General features: G+C 40.3%; 2 protein-coding genes across 3 annotated transcripts in view; one reads left to right on the top strand and one right to left on the bottom strand.

Annotated features, from left to right (window-relative positions):
- adam11 (ADAM metallopeptidase domain 11) overlaps window positions 1-14,639 on the top strand; it is a 29,250-nt gene extending 14,611 nt beyond the window's left edge. The window contains exons 7-27 of one of the 2 annotated variants that reach the window (XM_063482999.1): window positions 1,715-1,778; window positions 2,281-2,420; window positions 3,466-3,540; window positions 3,650-3,721; window positions 6,199-6,365; window positions 6,443-6,527; window positions 6,620-6,710; window positions 7,026-7,077; window positions 7,208-7,307; window positions 7,467-7,538; window positions 7,665-7,757; window positions 8,150-8,230; window positions 8,316-8,366; window positions 8,457-8,520; window positions 8,710-8,815; window positions 8,928-9,047; window positions 9,243-9,411; window positions 9,518-9,632; window positions 10,538-10,628; window positions 11,696-11,713; window positions 12,443-14,639. In XM_063482999.1, coding sequence (XP_063339069.1) covers window positions 1,715-1,778; window positions 2,281-2,420; window positions 3,466-3,540; window positions 3,650-3,721; window positions 6,199-6,365; window positions 6,443-6,527; window positions 6,620-6,710; window positions 7,026-7,077; window positions 7,208-7,307; window positions 7,467-7,538; window positions 7,665-7,757; window positions 8,150-8,230; window positions 8,316-8,366; window positions 8,457-8,520; window positions 8,710-8,815; window positions 8,928-9,047; window positions 9,243-9,411; window positions 9,518-9,632; window positions 10,538-10,628; window positions 11,696-11,713; window positions 12,443-12,458 — 1,842 coding nt within the window. In that variant the 3' untranslated portion in view covers window positions 12,459-14,639. Of the gene's footprint in view, window positions 1-1,714; window positions 1,779-2,280; window positions 2,421-3,465; window positions 3,541-3,649; window positions 3,722-6,198; window positions 6,366-6,442; window positions 6,528-6,619; window positions 6,711-7,025; window positions 7,078-7,207; window positions 7,308-7,466; window positions 7,539-7,664; window positions 7,758-8,149; window positions 8,231-8,315; window positions 8,367-8,456; window positions 8,521-8,709; window positions 8,816-8,927; window positions 9,048-9,242; window positions 9,412-9,517; window positions 9,633-10,537; window positions 10,629-11,695; window positions 12,353-12,442 lie in introns of those variants that run through there. The other variant, XM_063482998.1, reaches the window with a different exon arrangement.
- A 701-nt stretch (window positions 14,640-15,340) lies between these two features.
- LOC134633863 (cartilage-associated protein-like) lies at window positions 15,341-18,308 on the bottom strand. The gene is made up of 7 exons (XM_063483001.1): window positions 17,847-18,308; window positions 17,205-17,354; window positions 16,440-16,611; window positions 16,106-16,234; window positions 15,864-16,009; window positions 15,694-15,777; window positions 15,341-15,487 (listed from the first exon to the last, which is right to left on the bottom strand). Exons 1-7 carry the CDS (start codon window positions 18,306-18,308, stop codon window positions 15,341-15,343), a joined length of 1,290 nt encoding a protein of 429 aa, XP_063339071.1.
- Window positions 18,309-19,933: the final 1,625 nt, after the last annotated feature.

Below are 19,933 nucleotides of genomic sequence, written 5' to 3'. Positions count from 1 at the left end.
CCACTCTGAGGCAATTTTTTCAGATTACTCTGACACCATGTGAAAAGACGATGAGTTCATATTTTTTCTTTCACTTGTATTAATTAATTAATTTATTTATTTAAGCAGGCCACATGTAATAGACTCTCTTTCAGTAGAGGACTTTGAATCATGTTTGGGAGCTGCTTTGCCAGGTCTCACTTTCTCACAGCATCTCCGCTCTCCATAACTTACCGTCAGTGTTACTCTATCTCTGAGTTTCTGTGTGGAAAGTATTGAATATACACACAATCCACCACCACGGAAACATTTCCAGTGTCTGAAAAGAGGCGGATTATCAGCTGGAGGCAGGTGAGCGAAGGAAAAGTTGACAAAAAGAAAGTTTTGGCCCTTTACAAATATTCAGATTTTGATCCTAAAAGAGTTGCATTTAAAATAAATGGAGATTCAACAGAGTGACTGACGTGAGTGGGATAAAAGTGTTTAGAGAGGAAGAGGCTGAGCCTCTTTTTTTTTTTTTTTTTTTTCCATTAAGGCTCACAGTGATCGCAGTACAGCTCAATTACATAGACTGGAGAGATGAATCAATAGCCTCTCAGCTCATCTTCAAACTCCCTCACTCTCTTCCTCTCTCCTCAGCTCTCTCTCAAATGGGTCATTTTCATAAAGTATTTATCCCCAGCTCAAGTGTACCACTGTGTCCAGTGGAGTTGCTGCCATTATGACAGCCCCGTGATTGATTAAATATGCATCAGCACTTTCTACTTTTTTTTTTCCACACAGAAGCTTTAAGTTCACAATGAGAAGTCCATTCAGGTTTTGTATGATTTAAGCATATGTTTTTCTAAACTATATTTAATACTTCAGCAGCATTAAGATCCATTAACTGAATGCTTTCTGCAGTTTCACGTCTGTCGATCAAATCCCAGTACAGGTTTTCAAGGCTCAGATTTCCACTTATTCCAAATCCCTACCGGCTGCTTGTTCACTTTGAAATTTTTTTTGAAACTTTTTTTTAACATTAAAAATTATGACTCATAAATCCCAAGATAAGTGACATATATACATAAGCACAGGTCGTCTGAGTACCTGATTGAAGCTCAATTGCTCCCTAGTCATAAAAGACCATGTTTACTTCTGTGCAGCATCCCATAAACATCTGGGAACTGAGGAGAAAAAACTGACTCATTCCTGTTTTTAATGCAGTGCTGGTTGAGGGTATGAAGATCACAGGCATCCAGGACTAATTTTGGGGTGGGGAAACTTCCCCACAGAGATTTCTCCAGATTTTTAGAATCATTTAATGATTTAGTATCATTTACTTTTGCACCTTTTGTTTCTATGTCTATGTTATGTCTTTCTATGTTTCTATTTTTTGAGACCGGTTGGCTCTGCAAAGAAGATTCAGGCAGTTTTTCAGCCCTCAATAATGTTTCTTAAAAAGAAGGATTTTGCTGATTAGTGAAAAAAGTAAACTAGACAAAACAAGAAAAAGACTGACTGCTTGTGTGTGGTCATAAAAATCAATATCATTTTAAACCACCGGTTTAATCTTTCAATCTAAGTTTATTATAATTTTTTTTAAATGTAAAATCTTGATCTGTAAAGTGTAATAGTGGAATAACAGTTCTTTGTTGGTTTCCCTTGCTGTATTTCAGCTACAGAAAAAAAATTGACATCCATTAAATTGTTTCCATCTTCCTCTCCTGCTGTGTTCTTCCCTGTCACACTCCAGGATCACAATGACCACGTTGTGTTTCGAATGCCTAACACTGACCTTTTTCCACCTCCCTGTCCAGGTAAGTCCTCTCGTTTTTTTTCTCGTACAATAATTTCCAAATGTCAGTATTCTTCATATAAGCTCTCATTGGTTTAATGATACAGAAGATGACACTTTTGTCCTTGAAAGTTATCTAATGCAGTCAAATGTTCTGTAATGCAAGCCCCTGTTTGGTTCTGCTTCTTCACTCCCTTCACGTTCAGAGTCCTCAGGTTGTCCATCTGTCCTCCATGCCCTTCCTAAACGTCTCATTTGGTTGCATTCCTTCTCCATCTGTCCCATTTGCCCCTTACTCTTCCTCTCTGGATTCACCTCCCCGCTCATTCCTGTTCCTCTGTGCCTCTTCACCCCTAACTCTCTCCATTTGTGCTCATGTGCTCCCCCTTTTTCTGCTCTCCCTACCACGGGCTCTGATATTGATTTCTCCTGCAGATCACTGGACTAAAATACATGGTTGCATCCATCACTGGAATGATAACAGCCACTTTTCCCTCTCAGTGGTGTCTGCTTATGTGTTGCAGGATGCTCCATGAACAGCACAGAGGCTAAGATGCAGTCACGCAGGCAAAGCGAAGAAGATGGCGAGCTAAGCAATGAGCTCAACTGGTCTACCGAAGAAAAGCCGATACTCACAGAAGGTCTTCGACGCTCAAGAAGACAAGTCAGTTTTCCTTCAAGCTCTGATTCTTTCTCTGCACACACACCTCCAAACACGCAGTTAGCCCGCCGGGATCATGTTGGCAGCAGCAATGCTGAGAGAGTCACCAACAGAGAATCATCAGTGAGGAGAAATTAATATTTTACAAATAAGTCAGATGATGATATGACTCATTTTTAATTCTGATTAAAAACAATCCTAGAAAATAGGAAAAACTTTTCTCAGGCAACACCTCTGGAATAAATTTGAACTCTGTTTAGACTCGTAGACCCGTACAAAGAAGTGAAGGTGTGAAGTTGAAGAGATGTCTGTCTGGGCGACAGCCTTTATGGTTCCTCATTAATTTTACCTTCACAGGGTGAATGTTTGGCTTTGCACAAATGTCTGTATGCATCCTTCAGGCTAACTCAGAGCAGACTTAAAAACAAGTTTAATAAAATGCGGGGTTTTTTGCCTGTAACTTTTCATCTTTCACCATTATCCAAAGTACTACAAATTTAAAAAATGACCTTCAGTGACAGCAAACCCCATTTTTACCTGTGATCAATGGGCTCTTTCATGAGTGCAAAGCTGGTTTCAGTTGAGATAAGTCAGTCTCGTGCTCTCTGGACTAATCACAGTATAATAAAGTTAGAATCAAAATGTGATGATAGTTGTTCGCTCAGCATACTGTACTTCGGTCTGAGTATTTAAAAAAAACAAAACAAAGAAAACCCACCTGAGCACATTTATTTTTCAGAGCCATTTTCTTTCTTTCTATCAAACATCTAAAGCAATCGCATGCTCAAGCTGCAGTCGATCTTTTCAGGCACAAGTAACTAAAATCTGCTTATGAATGAATGATCTCCACGTTGTGTTGCCTTCTCAAGGACAAACTCTAGAGTTTCATCAATGTCAGCATGTGTGCACGCATGCAGTGTGAGTAATAGTTCCACCTGCTGTGTGTGTGTGTTTGTTCTGGTGTTCTGTCTGTTTATCTTGTATCAAGGTTATAGTGACAGCACGCTCAAACGTCTGGCTCTGTGGATTTTATTTTGCCCTCTTCCAGGTGAGGCGAGGCCAACGCACCGTCCAGACTGAGACCAAGTACATCGAGCTGATGGTGGTCAACGATTATGAACTGGTATCTGTGAACCCGGCAGCTCCCACAAGTTCTCTTTTGCCTTGTTTGAGTAACAGGAATGATAATAATTGATTGTGAGTCTTGCAGTAACATGGTCTTCTCTTTTTAGTTTGTGCAGTTACGCCGGTCGACCACACAGACGAAGATTTTTTCTAAATCGGTGGTGAACATGGCAGATTTGGTGAGGAGTTTATTTTTATATTTTTAATAAGAATAGTTTTAAGCCCTGCAGCAGATAAAACCTTTGATGTTCAGTGCTTAAAGGACGGGCGTAGATGGTATAAATGTAACAAAAAATCTGTAAGATTTTTAATGTTTTTGAGTTCTTGATGTTTTGATGGTTTTCTCTTTAAGCAAGGCTTCCCTCATATTGAATCAGGGGCTCTCAAGCTTTCTTTATGGCTGCTGTCACATTTCAGAGGCTTTTCTGGCAGATGAATCATTTCTGAGTTGGACAGCTGCCGTTTTGTATTTGGGAAAGTCCTACAAGCCATTTTACTGTGCCTTTGTTTTTAAGCCATGTCCATTATTATTTATTTCTTTTTCTCAAATGCAATAGGTTTTCTATGGACAGTGGCTGCTTTTTCACTCTTTTTCATGTATCTGATCTTTTTGAGAGGAATGTTTAACACTCACCCATAAATCATTCAAGCATAAAAAATGGCACCTTAATCAAGGGATGTGTCTACACATATGACAGCTTAGCAAAAAACCAAAGAGGAACCTAAATTGTGTCTTTAGGCATGTTGTTACTAGCAGTCTGTTGCAAAAGCACATAATTTGTTCCAATTTCTTTAGTTTAATCTATTAAAAGTGTCAAAAATATCAGTTTGACAGACATAAAATAGTATTTTTGCACCAACAAGGTGATTCTCAAAGAGCTGTCAACTGAAAAATTTGGATTGGCATGGGAAAGTGGAGGACAAAAGAAGTGGCCTAAAAAAAAACTATACAGCAGATGAGCAGTATGTGGAAGTCATGTCTTTAAGAAATGGGATGAATTCAAACTTGTTAATTTGAACCAAAAATACGATCAGTATGTACGGAGGAGGTCGAGGGAGCTACAACAGTGAGTGTCTACAGCCATTTGTAAAACATGGTTTGGGCCTAAAATTCAAACCAGTTTTCAGATCTTGTTTAAATTGATTAATTTTGAACACAGAAAAAGTAAAGTTTTACTCTTTTTTTTTTTTTCTTTTCTTTTTTTTTACTCTGATTGACAGTGGCCTAAATTCTTAGCATAACAATGATCGCGAACATACTGTCAGTGCAGCAAAAGCATACCTGGATAGAAAAAGCACACAACGGAGCACCATCAGTCATGGACTGGCCTCCACAGAGCTGGCCTCAACATTATTTAAGCAATATGGGAATTTTTTTGACAGAATAGAACAAAAAGCAGCCAACATCCAAAGAGGAGCTTTATTTTTTTGTCCTCAATGAGCCTGGTGAAGGCTACTTAAAGAAATCACAGGAAAGCTTGACTAGTAGAGTTCAGCATGTGTTGAAGAGTTAAGATAATCATATTCACTCTCAAACTTTATTTTTACCTTTTATACTATCTTTGCATGTATGTTTACACATGTTTCAATAAATGGCCTATTTATTTCCCATTTTCCTGTTAAAATATGAAGAAATGAGGGCTGAGCCAAGACTTTTGCAGAGTATTGCACATCAAACAGAAGTGAAAATGTTGCATGTTTAGATTTTAAGTAGGACAAATGGTGCTTAAAGTGGAGGATGAATTATTTTGGAGATGTTTATTATGAACCAAGTAAAGCGATGAATCTTTACAGTCAGAAACCTCAGAGCACTCACTGTGAGCCTTTTGTATCATTTATATAATAACCTTTTTCCTGCAGTGTGTGGAATGGAACTGATTGCATATGATTATCCTCCAAAACAACCAAATGAAGAGCAAAAAAAATCACTCCATGCTTTTGTCCTCAGCATGTGAAACCCTTCACTGGCTGGGGACAGTGACGGTTTCTGTGGCAACCAGCTGTTGCCTTCCTTCTCCATCACTGAAGTAGATGGATACAACTGTCTCCATTATATGCAGTATTGCACAATTTAAATCATTATTATTCATAAATATGAATTAATATAGCACATTTAAGCTTAACAGATTGTATCCAAAGATTTCAGATTGAATTATCTGCAGGGTTGATCTGGAGTTTACCAGCTCTGAAAGGGATTTTTAGGTAGACAGCAAAAGGTTACATTAGAAACGTTGCCAGGATGAGTGAAAGATGGTTTACATGTTACGGTCTAGCTGAATCATCTTTAACCAGCTGCACTGGGAATATTAGTGATTTGCATATTCCTCCAATATGTATGAATACTGAATGACCTCCCACCTAAACCATGAAAAATTTGGCTTTGACAAAAGATTTTATATGGAAATTTAATTTACACTGCTTCATGAAGCTGTCATTAAAAAAAAAATAGACAGAACCATCTAAGACGAGCTATTTTTCTTCGAGACTGAGCTGTTGTATTCTATTATAAAAGAAGGAACTAGTCCACAGCCTTATCCCACAGCACCCTCTTCCTTTCAGAGGGGTCCACTGCAACTGTTCACAGAAATTGGGCACTTAAATGATTGATTACGTACCAGGTAAGGATGCGCAATCATGTGCTGATTATCTCTTTTAGATCTACAAGGAGCAGCTCAACACTCGCATTGTCCTGGTAGCCATGGAAACCTGGTCGTCTGAAAACAGGGTCGCTGTCGGCGATGACCCGTTGCTCACCCTGCGTGACTTCATGAAGTACAGGAAGGAGAGCATCAAGGAGCGCGTTGATGCTGTGCATCTCTTCTCGTGAGTCTTCATTTTCTCCTCCTCATCCTCCTCCGGCTTGCTCTCCTTCTCTCCTAACAGTCTTGTCTTTACCACAGTGGGAGGACGTTCATGAGCAGCCGCAGCGAGGCAGCCTACATTGGGGGCATCTGCTCGTTGACTCGGGGTGGAGGGATCAATGAGGTGACATTTGTGCTCTCTACTGTCTACTAAACTTCTAAATATTGATATTTGTGAGGATAATTATTAGCGTGTTTGATTGTGTGTTTCTTCAGTTTGGCAGTGTGGGTCCTATGGCCATCACATTGTCTCAGAGTCTTGGTCAGAATATCGGCATGCTAAGGAACAAGGAGCGAACAGCTGCTGGTAAAACTCGGTGTAGAGCTGAACTAACTAAGCCTTGCACAAGACTCACATTTGAGATTAGAATACTTTGGCATACAGAGGAGATCATGTTAGACTCAGTGACTGCAAGATAATCAGATCTTGTGGCTTTAAAACGAGCCCAAATCATCATCCCTCCACCACCATAAGAAATCTAAACTAATAAACAGCACTCATTTAATTTGCCCACTGAGCCTATTCTTATACATTTATCACTGAGCAAACGCATCATCTCACTGTTTCAGGTATAACAAGCACATCCTCAGTTTCAGCACAGGCTTGTTTTCTTTTCTCCAGGTGACTGCAGGTGTCCAGATCCGTGGCTGGGCTGTATCATGGAGGATACAGGGTAACAATAAATTAACCTTTCTGTACATTTAGTAAGAATTCTGAGCTAAAACAGATGTCTTATGATTTTCAAGAGATGTTTCAGTTAATCGATAAATTGCTAAATATTTTCTGTTTCTTGTGTTAATCAGCTACTACCTGCCAAGGAAGTTCTCTCGCTGCAGCATAGATGAGTATCTGCGTTTCCTCCAGCAGGGAGGAGGCAGCTGCCTCTTCAACAAGCCCACAAAGGTGAGAGACAGTCAGTTACTATCAGAGGCTCTTAAGGTCAAGATTAATCTCTTTTATAGGGATAGAAATATAAGAAAAACTCTCATTTCTTGCTATAGACTGAATGGATTCACATTGTGCCTTTTAGAAATGTGTTTTTACCATCTGTTTCCCACGTAGCTCCTAGACCCATCAGAGTGTGGCAATGGGTATGTAGAGCTTGGAGAGGAATGCGACTGTGGATCACTGGTGGTGAGCATAAACTAATTAATTCAACGATGGTTTAACTAGTTTTGTCTTTATACTGTGTTAGATTGTAAGTGTAGGTATTAGTTTGGGATGTGAGGACCTAAAAGAAAACCCTCTCTTTTCCTGCAGGAGTGCGCCCTGAGTGGAGCCAACTGCTGCAAAAAGTGCACTCTTACCCATAATGCCATGTGCAGCAATGGGCTGTGCTGCAGGGACTGTAAGGTAAGCTGTTTTAATGCATTAAACCATAATTCTTTCCATCCCCAAGATCCCTGTGCTGATACCTTATCTGAGAATATAAGGTTGCATTTCCGTCAGACTGATTAGAAATGCTACGATGTGCAAACTGATATAAAATCTTGGTAGAGGTGCAGCCAATGTTGCTGGTTCATTAACAGAGGACTGTTATTTCCTCCATAACGGAGGCAAAATTAAACATTTAAATGGAGTTCGACTTCTGTGGGGAGAGGGCTGACAGAGCTCACAGCTGTAGACCAGCTTTGGACTTGGAGGAGCTAACTAGATAGCACAGATTGACTGTGTGTCCATCTCATTTTCCGTGCACCATTCCTCCACATGTCTCACATTTGTGTTCTCCTCTGCTGCTGATGCAGTATGAGCTGAGAGGGGTGACGTGCCGCAGTGCTGTGAATGACTGTGACATTCCTGAGACCTGCACAGGAGACTCGAGCCAGGTGAAAAAGAGCACCCTGCAGAGAAATTCAGAGATCTAACACAACAGTGACTCTAAAAAGGCAGATGATGTTATTTCTCTTCCAGTGTCCCCATAATGTCCACAAACTGGATGGCTACACGTGTGAAGATGGCCAAGTAAAGTTCAATTACAGTTATATTTAATAGCACATTCTTCCCTCCCTCTCTTATCTGCTCTGCATCTTTAATTCCTCTTTCCCCTGCCAGGGTCGCTGTTATGGAGGTCGCTGCAAGACCAGAGATAGCCAGTGCAAGACTCTGTGGGGCTTCAGTAGGTTTGGATTTGATATTGAGCTTTATTTCTTGATTTATTTATTTATTTATTGCCCTTTAATGGCTATTCATGCTAATGCTTTTCTTTGGCCATAACCTCTGTGTTTTTACATCTTCTTAATAAGTTAATTGTAACACTCACTGTAAGGTTTTTTTTAATAAATGTGAGTTTGTTCTCTTTTCCCAGACTCAGCTGACAGATTTTGCTATGAAAAGCTGAACTCTGAGGGCACGGAGAGAGGAAACTGTGGCCCACACTCCAGTGGCCAGGGATGGGTGCCGTGCAATAAACAGTCAGTGAATAGAACTTTCTGTGTATAACAAAAGAACTGTCACCTATAATTAGATTATCTGGAATATTTTTAAGCTTTTATTGTTCCATCTTTTCTCGGTTTCCTGCATCAGGGATGTTCTGTGTGGTTTGCTGCTTTGCACCAATCTGACAGACAGACCGAGATTTGGCGAGCTGCAGGGAAAGGTCACCAGCCTGACCATCCACCATCAGAGCAGATACTTGGACTGCAGGTGAGGCAGCCTGATGAAATTCAAAACCTCGGCATGAAAAAATGTCAGTTTCATCTGTTTTTGTTTTTTTTTTAGTTCTTTGTCCTGTCAGTAGTGGATGAATGCACTCAGAAAATTAGCCTTTTGGAAAAGATTGCACATGAAGACATTATTGTATTAGGTAAGCATGATTTGACATAACTGTCTGACCCACAGGGGTGGTCACGCAGTGCTGGATGATGGCTTGGATCTGGGCTATGTGGAAGATGGGACACCATGTGGGCCGAACATGATGTGTTTGGAGCGTCGCTGCCTCCCCGTTACCACCTTCAACCTCAGCACCTGCCCTGGATCCTCATCCTTGCGTATCTGCTCCCACCACGGGGTGAGTCCACAACCACCATCTGTCCCACCTCGGAGCTTCCTTTGTTTCAAATTTACTTTATCTCATTTATAAAGCTTTGAATATGTTCGTCCTCTCTGTCCTGCAGACGTGCAGTAACGAGGTGAAGTGTATCTGTGATCCAGACTACACCGGGAAGGACTGCAGCGTGTTTGACCCGATCCCAACCCCCACCTCGCCAGATGGCCCAGAGAAGTACAAAGGTAACCTCACAGAGCAGTTTAGTCCTTTCATCAGACAGACTCCGCACCGCCAGCTCCACTAAAGTAACGGAGCTCATTTGCTTTTTGATCATCTAATCATTTGCAGAAGTCGGTTTCGTATCTGAAGTCCGTATCTTAAGTTCATACCTATTCGTACTGTTTAATATGATGTGCTTTTTATAATATTTAGTTGTTTAATAATTTATTGAAAAGATGCGACAATTAATTAAAAAAATTATTAATAAATAATTACAGTGCATTTGTTTTCTCTTCGACAACAAACTGCAGCTACAGTGAATCCAGCAGAGCTTAACAACATGTGGTGGCAAAAAAGGAGACAGAACAAAGAAAAACAATTCAAAATAAAACTTGGAGGAGTTATAGACTTTTATTTAATTTTTTAAAAATAAACAAACAGAAAAATGAAACTTTGGTTGGGGTTGTACTAGGATTTTCTAAAGTTTCATTTTTGATCTATGAACATGAACTAAAATGTTTTAAAAGAGAAAATCATCTACATACAGACCTACACCCTTACCCATCTCTTAAATCAAACTAATATACAGCTATTTCAATAAGTGTTTTTCTGTAATTTATAACCTCTGTGCACTGCCAGATTAATTTAAATTAAATCATCAAGATGCTGATGCCGACTGTCAACTTTAGCAAACTATTGGATTTACTGTTTGGAAATTGGAGCCATTTTTATGCAGTCCCTCATTTTCAAGAGGAGGAAAATGGAGAAAAACGTGTAATTGTCCAAATAGTTAAGGACCTGACTATATGTGGTGCAGAACATGAAGCCTATTTTATGTTCCATATGTACATAATGCGTATATTAACTACCCAAAAAGTCACTTATTGGTTCTCGGCACGCCTACATGCCTCTTCCTTCGCTCCCACAGGTCCCAGTGGTACCAATATCATCATAGGCTCGGTTGCTGGGGCTATTCTGCTGGCGGCGATAATCCTGGGGGGAACTGGTTGGGGATTTAAGTAAGAGCTCTGGCATGCCTCCGTCTGTGTGTGCCTGCCGTGTTCCTTCTGTCAGCTGACGTAGACGCCTGCCTGCAGCTCGCTGCTGAACGCTCCTCTGCTTGCTGCCTGATCCATACTCACCACAAGAGAGCATGTGGGTTTCTTCTTAAAGCGGGTGGATGTGCAGTAGATGGTTCACCATCTGCGGGTATGTTGAGGAATTTGGCACGAATGAAAGCATTTCAGTAGCTTGCTGTTTTGTTTTGTTTACATAAAATCTTCCCTGAAACTTGCATCATGGCATGAGATGATGATGATTAGAATTTGACTCCTATTTGAAGAAGAGTAACAAAATTAGGGTTGGGATTGTTGGCTGAGCTTTCTGAGGACAGGAACTTGAGGGCATGTTTTTCTACTTAATACAGTTAATTCAAGAAAAAAAAACCCAGTTTATTAATCAACAGTTAGTTGCTATTCTCTCAGGTAAATTTGTCCAAGATAGTGAAACTGCTGTAAGCTCCCATGTCAGACTGACCTCAGCAATTCAATGGGTGTGTTTGGGTATGCTCAGACCTCTGCAGCCCTCTCCTCCTCTCTGCATGGCACCAACAGCTCACTTTAGTGATGTTAGGAGTGCTTTGCTGCATTGGTGAGGCTCTCTTTGAAGTTTTCTCTGGCATACTGGTGCACATATTAGAATCCCTTATTAGAAAGCACGTCTCTCCATAGTTCAGTGTGCACAGCTGGATTTGACTCCCAATCGTCTTTCTTCTGCCTGCTTTATCCGCTTTGTCTTGTCTCATGCTAGCTTTGCCGTGGCACGCCTGCAGTATGCAGAGGAACGGATGCGCTCGTCATAATCTTTTGCCTTCATCTCATAACTATAGCTTGTATCTACCCGGACAGATCCTGCACCGGCAGGCAGTAGAGTTTACTTTGTTGATAGCAAAAGATGAAGATGTGAGATTTGAAGTAAATGCCGGTTTTTCTGCACTGCATATTTTTTATAACACTGCTGCTTGAACACCAAAGTTGATAATATTGCTGTCCCTGTTTATCTTTTTCCTGCATCACTTCCGGTCCAGAAATATCCGGAAAGGAAGGTACGATCCCACCTTTCAGAGCTGATCCCAAAGCTGGGACATCATTAAATCACTGATGATTATATCACTGTATTGCCATCTGTTTTGTAAGATTCATCCGACCTTTTTCTAAGGACTCTCACTTGTATCTGTTACCTGCTTCTTTATTCTTATTTTTCCTCATTTATGATCCTTTTTTTTTATTTTTTATTAATGTGTATTTGTATAGAGACAATGGCATAAAGCAATGCCACATACTACAGTCTTTATATAGCCTGTGCATATTGCAGTACCCATTCATAAAATATACAAACTCCTACTCACTGTGTTATCCTAGTTTGCTTCATTTTTATTTGTGCCGCGTGCTGCTTCAGAGTTGGTTGCCATTCCTAGAATATAGCTTCTGTGTTGATTTGTATCATTTCATTAATAAAAGGTTCACTTTTTATTAATGAAGTTTTTTTTTTAAATTATTTTGATCTTCTGTCTGCTTTAGTGATTAGTAAACAGAAAATTAATTGGCAGCTGTTTTTAAATTAGTCATTAAAGCAGTTTTTCGAGCAAAGATAAACATTTGCTGATTGCTTCTCCTCAGTTTTTGCCTCTGTCATTTACATTGTAGAAAACTGAAAGGCTCGTCTTTGGCTTTTCAGTTTGGGACTCAATCTTTATCTTCTTCTCCCACCTCTTTATCTTCCTTATCCTCTCCTCTTGTTTTTTTTCTCCACCCCATTCCTCTTCTCTTTCCAGATCTAAGGGAGTTTGAGTCATATCTCTCTGCTGTCCTATCTTCCTTACACTGTGTGCTGTCCATTCTGAGGAGACAAAACAAAGATGTCTTCCATTACTGGTCCTCAGATTTTTCCTGTTTCCTATGTTGGTACTCAAGCCACCTGGAAAAATAAATCAGAAGTATGGAAGCTCTGAGGGCACTCCTACAGACCATAAAGTCTGGCTGTAGCTGTCTGAGTCACTTTTGCTGCCGTCACCTCCTCCTGTTTCATTTTGCCACATCTTTGTTTCTTTTTGTCTGGGACACACACAGAAGCTTTTTTTTTTTTCTTCGCTTCGACAGGTCACAGCAGATCCTCTGCTGTACTGACTGTTAAAAAGCTTCACCCCTTTAAATGATTTCACAGAAGGTAGGCCATGCACCTCGCTCAGTCTTGACTTGTTTAATGAAGCCTTGTATTAGAGAACAGTTACATATTTAACCTCGTGGAGAGCACAACCACCTCCTCTCAGAAGTGTGACTTTAGCTGTAATAGAAGTGTAAAAATATCAGGCTGCTGACATTTTGTCTGTCCAGATGAGGGTTTTGTTTTGTAGACCTTTACATTCCAGAGTAATAGCCATAATTTCTCCCCTTATGCTTCCTTTCCTAATCCTAAATCGATGCTTCTACATAATAATTGCTAATGTATGAACGTGTAGCTCCAACCTGCGAGGGATGGTGTTGGATGGCCAGCTGCACACGTATGCACCCAATGTTTCATCCCGCTGTATGATCCTGTAATCCGCATACAAACTATACTGTATGCATACATGTATGCTGAACATGGGTGCTGTTTGTATATAATGTACCGACCCCTTTAGACAGCAGTGACTCACTGCCGCTCTGAATGGAAGCACAAGCCTGAAGAGAGAAGACTCTTACCGCCTGAAACTGCTTGTTTTGGATGATTTAATCAGCGAGAAGAGATGCAAATCTTTGCATCTTAGGGGAAATCTGGGAGAAAGCTTCTCTGAATGCTCAGAAATGTCACTGGCTCTCACTCAGGCTACGGCCGTGTGTTTTATACATGCCAGTATTAGATTTTCACACTGAAAAATGATAACGAGACAACACAGATTTCTCGCAGGATCTCCCTCAAGTCCAGAAATGTATATGAATTATTAATTTGGTTTCTGAGGGTTAGCTGATTATGCTTTATCTCTAAATGGTTACAGGTTATATACTTCTGACTGAACAGATCCACATAATGAGCAGTATATAAGTGCATTTAAAAAAAAAACTGAGTATCAGAAATTTGACTTGCCAGTGTTTTTAAAAATGCAGCTTTTATGTGCATCGCATTCTCCATTTATCCTCTCTGGACATCAGAGCGTGTCGATCAGGTTTAGAGGCTTATACTCCTGTGATTGTCACACGAAGCTGTATTTTATCAATAATAGCATTAAGAGTTGTTGGCACAGGTGCCAGAAGAAATTATCCGAGTTACACTGCCAGCCAACCTACAGGAGCGTTAAAGGAGCGTTGATACGTTGAGTTGAAGTCCATCACACAAGGATCTGTAGTGAAGGTTCCTGCCTCCTGAAAATAACTTTAATAAATTGTTTTTGTAGACAAGAAAAAGACTTTTAACAGTATGTAACGTCACATGTGCTCAATCTTTGTCACAACAGGCTTCATTTAAAGGGTTAACATATCTGTTTAATTACAGTTGGACTCTTTCACCCGTAAACACTGTAGAAACATGAAAAAAATCTCTAGGACATGTCTGTCCTTGAGTGTGCTGGAAGCTCAGGTCACACCATGTTTACTGTAGCTGTGATCGCACGCTGTAGTTTGACTTATTAAAAGGACTTTGGCACTACTCACTATTAAAAGCCAACATTGTCTAGTTTTAGGTAACCTGGCTTTCAGTGTAAATACTCGTATTACTGTATATTAAAATCCATAATAAAACCTACCTGAACTCGAGTGACTCTGTTATCCACTGCATGAGTGTCTGCTGCTATGAATCCAGATATAATTAAACTTTTTGGTTTGTGATTGTTTGTGTTACCTTAATGGCAGATTAAGTTTACAGCTAAACAATTTTAATACAATGTTACTGACTTGCTTAATATACTGTATTATACTGTACTGAATCTGGCTTGAAAGTATTTGATAATTTGTAAATATTTGGTTGACGATCTGTGCAACGCTGACTAACTTGCTACTTCAGTTTCATGTTCATAATTCATAATAACACGGCTTGTTGTGACAGCTACAATATTACTAGTTTTAAAGTCTAATTACACTGATTGGCCACTTTATTAGGTACTGCTAGCTCAGGGTTGGGTCTCTTTTTACCTTCAGGACTGCTTATGCTTAATTCTTTGTGGCATAGATTCAACAAGGTGCTGGAAACATTTATCACAGATTTTGGTCTATCAACATATTGTCACACAGTTGCTGCACATCTATGATGGGAATCTCCCATTCCACCACATCCCAAAGGTGCTCTGTTTGACTGAGATCTGGTGACTGTGAAGGCCATTGTCTTGTTCAAGAAACGTTTGAGATGATTTGAGCTTTGTGACATGATGTGTTAACCCTAATCCTAACCCAGATCCGTAACTACAAGGGAGGATGGATCCACGCTTTTATGTTGTTCATGTCAAATTATGACCCCACTGTCTGAATGTCACAGCAGAAACCTGGACTGTGGAAATCATCAGACTACAATAGTTTTCCAGTCTAGCTTCTGTTGTCCAGTTCTGGTGATCCTGTGTGAACTGTAGCCTCAGTTTCTTGTTCTTAGATGACAGGAGTGGCACTGTGTTGCACGTTCAGAGACGCTCTTCTGCATACCTTGGTTGTAACAAGTGGTTATTTATAGTCCTATAGTCAGACTATTCTCTGTAAACTCCAGAACATCTTCAGATGTCTGACTCGCCAGCATCCCCTTTGCCCTTCAGTTGCTTCCAGTTTGCGTAAATTGACTCCTCATAATCTCCAATACCTTCAAACTCAGCATCAGGAGAGTCTGGGGCCGAGCGTGCAGCCTCCTCTGGTCCTAGAAAGTCCTGGAAGAACGATCCAGATCGCAATTACATTACAAAGTGCTAAAACATGCAGCCACAAAACTTCTCCCTGAATGTTCAATAAACATCAAATTGATTATACTGGATTATATTGGATAATCAATGATTTGAAGGGATTTCATTCAGCATTTCAGGCAATCTAAGCTCTTATGTGGCCAAAGAATGAGTTGTTTTTGTATAAAGCTCACCTCATCAGACAGACCTAAGTATGTTTCTGCAAATGCCAACATCTTTTTTTGCATTATTGTCTGGTTGTAGTGTTTGAAAGCTTCCTGTTAAGACAAAGATTGGTGGCATGATTATTATAGAGCGATATTCAACTTTATTCTGCAACAAACTTTTCCAATTTTCATCTTACCATCCTGGGGGTAAAGTGGTTGGACTGAAGCCCCCACTGTTGACTGTAGGCTTTATAATATAGCAGGTTCTGCTTCATGACTGGGTCCTCAGGCTCGAACAGGAAGTAGCTGTACGCACAGGGCACGGCACTGCGGCCATCGTTCACTGTGCAGAGAATACACAGACCACAAACACTCAGAGGTTCAACAGCAGAAAGTGTTGAGAAAGAACATTCAGAATCTGTCATGATGCTGAACTTACACTTATAATAGGCATACTGGAGGTAGTGGTAAACAGTGGGCACAAATTTCACTACAAAATAACCCCCAATATTCGGTGTCAGGTTTTCTTCGCAACTCAGTTTGCACCTTAATGTGTCAATGTAGGCATCTGCTGACAAGCAGAAAGAATTCAGATTACATGAAACTAGAAGTGTGCTGAAAAACGGAAGGAACACTGGATCCAGAATCATTTCTGATTCTAAAATCACAGCTTTTACATTTAGATTTATTTTTAAAGAAGATTTCAGTGTCGTTTAGATGCTCATTAGTGAGTATATTGATAATCTGGACATTTTTAAATATGACACACCAACCTGCTATGACTGCATAGAAGTCTCTGTCTGGTAAAAGTTGAGTGATCCCTTCACATTCGGCCTGACACAGGTCATATTCCTGGAAGTAGAGCCACAGAGCTTCCTCCAACTCTTGAACACCGCTGCTGTAGTTGCCCGAACCCACAAGTTTCACTCCTCTCAGAAACGACGTCTGGAAACAAAATTAGCAACCATTAGCTGGCAAATCATAAATAATCCAAGTAAAGAGTTTGTTCACTCTATTACTTATAAAAGAAAGGCCTAATACAGCGCCTTTACATTTTGAGCAGTTCAGTCTCATTGAAGTATTTCATTGTTTTCTGATCTGTATGTGTTAGCCCCAATAACACATGAATGCATAGGTTTGGGAAGCTTTATACAAATTTTTCACCCACTCGTCCTTGCAGATAACTTCAACTTGTGAGGTAGTTTCTTGCAGGATAGCATGTTTAAGATCTCATGTTTGGCTCAGGAGTCTGTGTGAGCCACCACAAAAGCTTTGGCTTGCATTTCTGTTTTTCTTTCCAAGTGGAGTTTGGATCTGCTTTGGGGCATTGAAACTGAAAACATAATGACTTTTCCATCAGGACAGTTTTTGGACTGACTCAATCAATGTAGTAAATACAGTCAGTGTTTAGTAGAATCCATTCTTTGCTTTATCTAAACAATTTCCAAACTGATTTTGAGTTAAGCAGATGTTGCTTTGCAGACTTCATACTTTTTCTTGAGGCTTTGCCAGAAGAACAATGGCTGAGCGCTTCTCACCTCGTAGGGTCGTTCTTCCTGGTCGATGAGGTAGCCGCTCAGGTCATACTTGCTCTTGTATTCCTCCATCAGCTGCTGCATTTGCTGGTCCTCAGGGTTCCTCTGGAGGAAGGTGTGGGCGCATGGTACCGCCCTCTGCAGGTCATTCAGCTGTGCACACAAATTACTTTGGATGTTGTGAAATAGCGCACGGAGGTCTGTGTTTTGTTTTGTTTTGTTTTGTTTTGGGGTTGTTGTTTTTTTTGTTTGGTTTGTATTGTTTTGTTTTTCTTTGTGTTTTTTTTTCTATCGCACAAACTAAAAATCACCGCAAAAGTCGCTGCTGGAGTGAGAATTATTTATTTTTGTCCGACATTTGAAAGTCAAGAGAGTGGAATATTTGGAGGTATATTACACATGGTCCAAGATAACATGACAGATTTTGCAGACCTCCGTTTAAAGTTTTCCGCTCTATTGCGCGTCCAAGTGAAATCAACCTATTATTTTTCTTTAATTTGTCATTAGTCTACACTAGAATGTGTATATATTGATCCAAACCAAACTGAAGTTTGTTTTTGTTTTGTTTTTTAAACATAGTAGTTTAACACATTGCAAATACCTTTAAAGAAATGGGTGTGGTGAATTTATTGGAGGTTGTCTGACCTGTGAGTGAGCAAAGTGCAGGTATCTGTAGGGAGATCTTCTGCTGAAATCCTCCAGGATCTCTCGGCCGGGAGGAGGCAGCTGGAACGCGGGGAAAAGCGCCCTGCATTTCTTCTGACAGGTCGCCTTCATCATAACGTTCCAGTAGACGCGGAGATCCGGGTATCCAGCAAAAGACTCGTCGTCATGCTTGCTGGAGTTACAGTGGCTCGCGCAGTGTCTCACGCTGTCCTTCAGAAGCCGGTGCAAACGTAGGCTTAATTCCAAGTACTGGATCGATTCCGTCCAGTTTCCCGCTGCGTAATAATCCAGCGCCTTCCCGTACGCAGCGGTGAGGGGCATGAGGTCCTCCCCGGAAAAATTTCTGAAATTGTAGTTTTCATATTGTGCCTCTGTCATGAAAACAAAGGTCACACAAAGCAGTGTTAGCAGCGAGTCTACTTTTGCGCATAATGTCACCATGGTGAGATTACATCCCTGTCCTCCGTCTTTTGTCTTCTCCTGCTTTACCGTTTACTGTGTGGTGGTGGTCTGCTGAACCGCTTAGGGGTCTGTGGGAATTCTTGGACTGGGCCTTTCAGCCGCGGCTGTCTCAAGTTTCTCAGTGTAGGCCCACAGCTGTCCCTATAGTAGACGCGATTCCTTATTTGGCACAATAACCGTGCGTAAAAGGGATTTCCAGTGTGCACTCGGCGCCTGTCATATCCAAAAGCGTTCGTCTGCCAAAAAAAAAATCCCTTCCAGTATTGATTGTCAGTATTTGAACTGTTGTAAATATCTTATTGGCCTATAATCTGTCAAACATATCTCTTAAGAACGATATCAAGCCATTTTCAGTCGGAAAGATCATTCCGATCACAATCTAGAAGCTGCAATCGGTTTTTGGCGCAGTGACGTTTATATATCCTTTATTTATCCAGGTAAAATTGTCTTTGATATTAAAAAACATCTTTTCCAAGAGAGATCTGGCCAAGAGGGCAGAAAAATTGCAACAAATATAACATCACAGTTCTAGAAAAATAATTTAGGTAGCCGAAAAGGACTTAATTGATTATAATGTAGGTACGGATGCGTCATAGAGCCTGTTGACTACAATCAATTTAACAACACAAGTCAAGATATAATACACACAAAAAAACCACAGAAACATCTGAATCATTTCCATCGATCACTCTGTGTCGTACCAAGGTGACTTTATTCATTAGTCATTCATTTTAGTTCCATTTAATAAATTCAAATTTAAGTAATGTCACGCAATAAGCACTACATATGATCTCTAACAGGTTTATAAAAATAACAGAGCTCTTCATATCCAAATGTTAGCAATCGGCACTCGGTAAGTGACTGATCTGTAGAATCTGATTGGTCGGCTTTGTAACAGGTCGTGGATGATTTCCTCTCAGGAGCTGAACGTTGCAGGAGTTAATCTCGTTGTTGGGGATCATGTGACTGTTTTATTTTTGTTCCAAATCTTCTCAAACTGGATTATTCTGTTAAAACTGAGAATAGAGCTCGTTTTCATTTGTATAGATAACGTGGCATCTTTTTTGTTTTCAAAACACAAGTGCTATATTGTTGGTGTTTCTTTGAGATTTTTTGACAACGTAAAGGAAGTGAGCACCACATGAGTTGGACCGATCCAGAACTTCACGGCATTAATGAAAAGCTGAAACATTTGAGGCTCTCGGGCTACTTTACGGCTCAGAGAGGCGGTTCGGTCTGCCCGCATCTGTGTGCAGCGGTGCTGAGGAGTCAAGGCACACTAGAAGAACAGGTGCCGGTAATTTCAAAATAAAAAGCAAACATGTTACATTTTCAGGTATCCAGATGCACTGACAGACTTCAAAGTGGCCATATGCTGAAAAGATGGCATTTTGTGCATTAGAAATAATTTTTAAGCAAAGGCCAGAATGAGGACGTTTAGAACAATTTTCGAAGCCAGTATTTGGTTAAACTAAAAACCAGTGTGAGGAAAAAACATTCAGTGGGTAGCGATTCGAGTGATTTGTATTTTTAAAAGCACGTGATGACCGGGGACTTATGTACTGTTATGTTTATTATTACTGCTTCTTACTTTGTGTTTTCCC

This window comes from Pelmatolapia mariae, linkage group LG8, assembly GCF_036321145.2.
Source record: "Pelmatolapia mariae isolate MD_Pm_ZW linkage group LG8, Pm_UMD_F_2, whole genome shotgun sequence".
In the NCBI taxonomy this organism is placed as follows: domain Eukaryota; kingdom Metazoa; phylum Chordata; class Actinopteri; order Cichliformes; family Cichlidae; genus Pelmatolapia; species Pelmatolapia mariae.
Note: the sequence above shows the minus strand (reverse complement) of the source record. Positions and strands in the feature narration are given on the sequence as shown.

Coding starts and splice junctions, on each gene's coding strand:
- LOC134633863 (XM_063483001.1), bottom strand. CDS start 18,308: ATGGTGACATTATGCGCAAAAGTAGACTCGCTGCTAACACTGCTTTGT. Junction 17,355..17,846: donor TGCACTTTGCTCACTCACAG/GTCAGACAACCT, acceptor TTGTGTGCACAG/CTGAATGACCTGCAGAGGGC. Junction 15,488..15,693: donor ACTTAGGTCTGTCTGATGAG/GTGAGCTTTATA, acceptor TCGTTCTTCCAG/GACTTTCTAGGACCAGAGGA.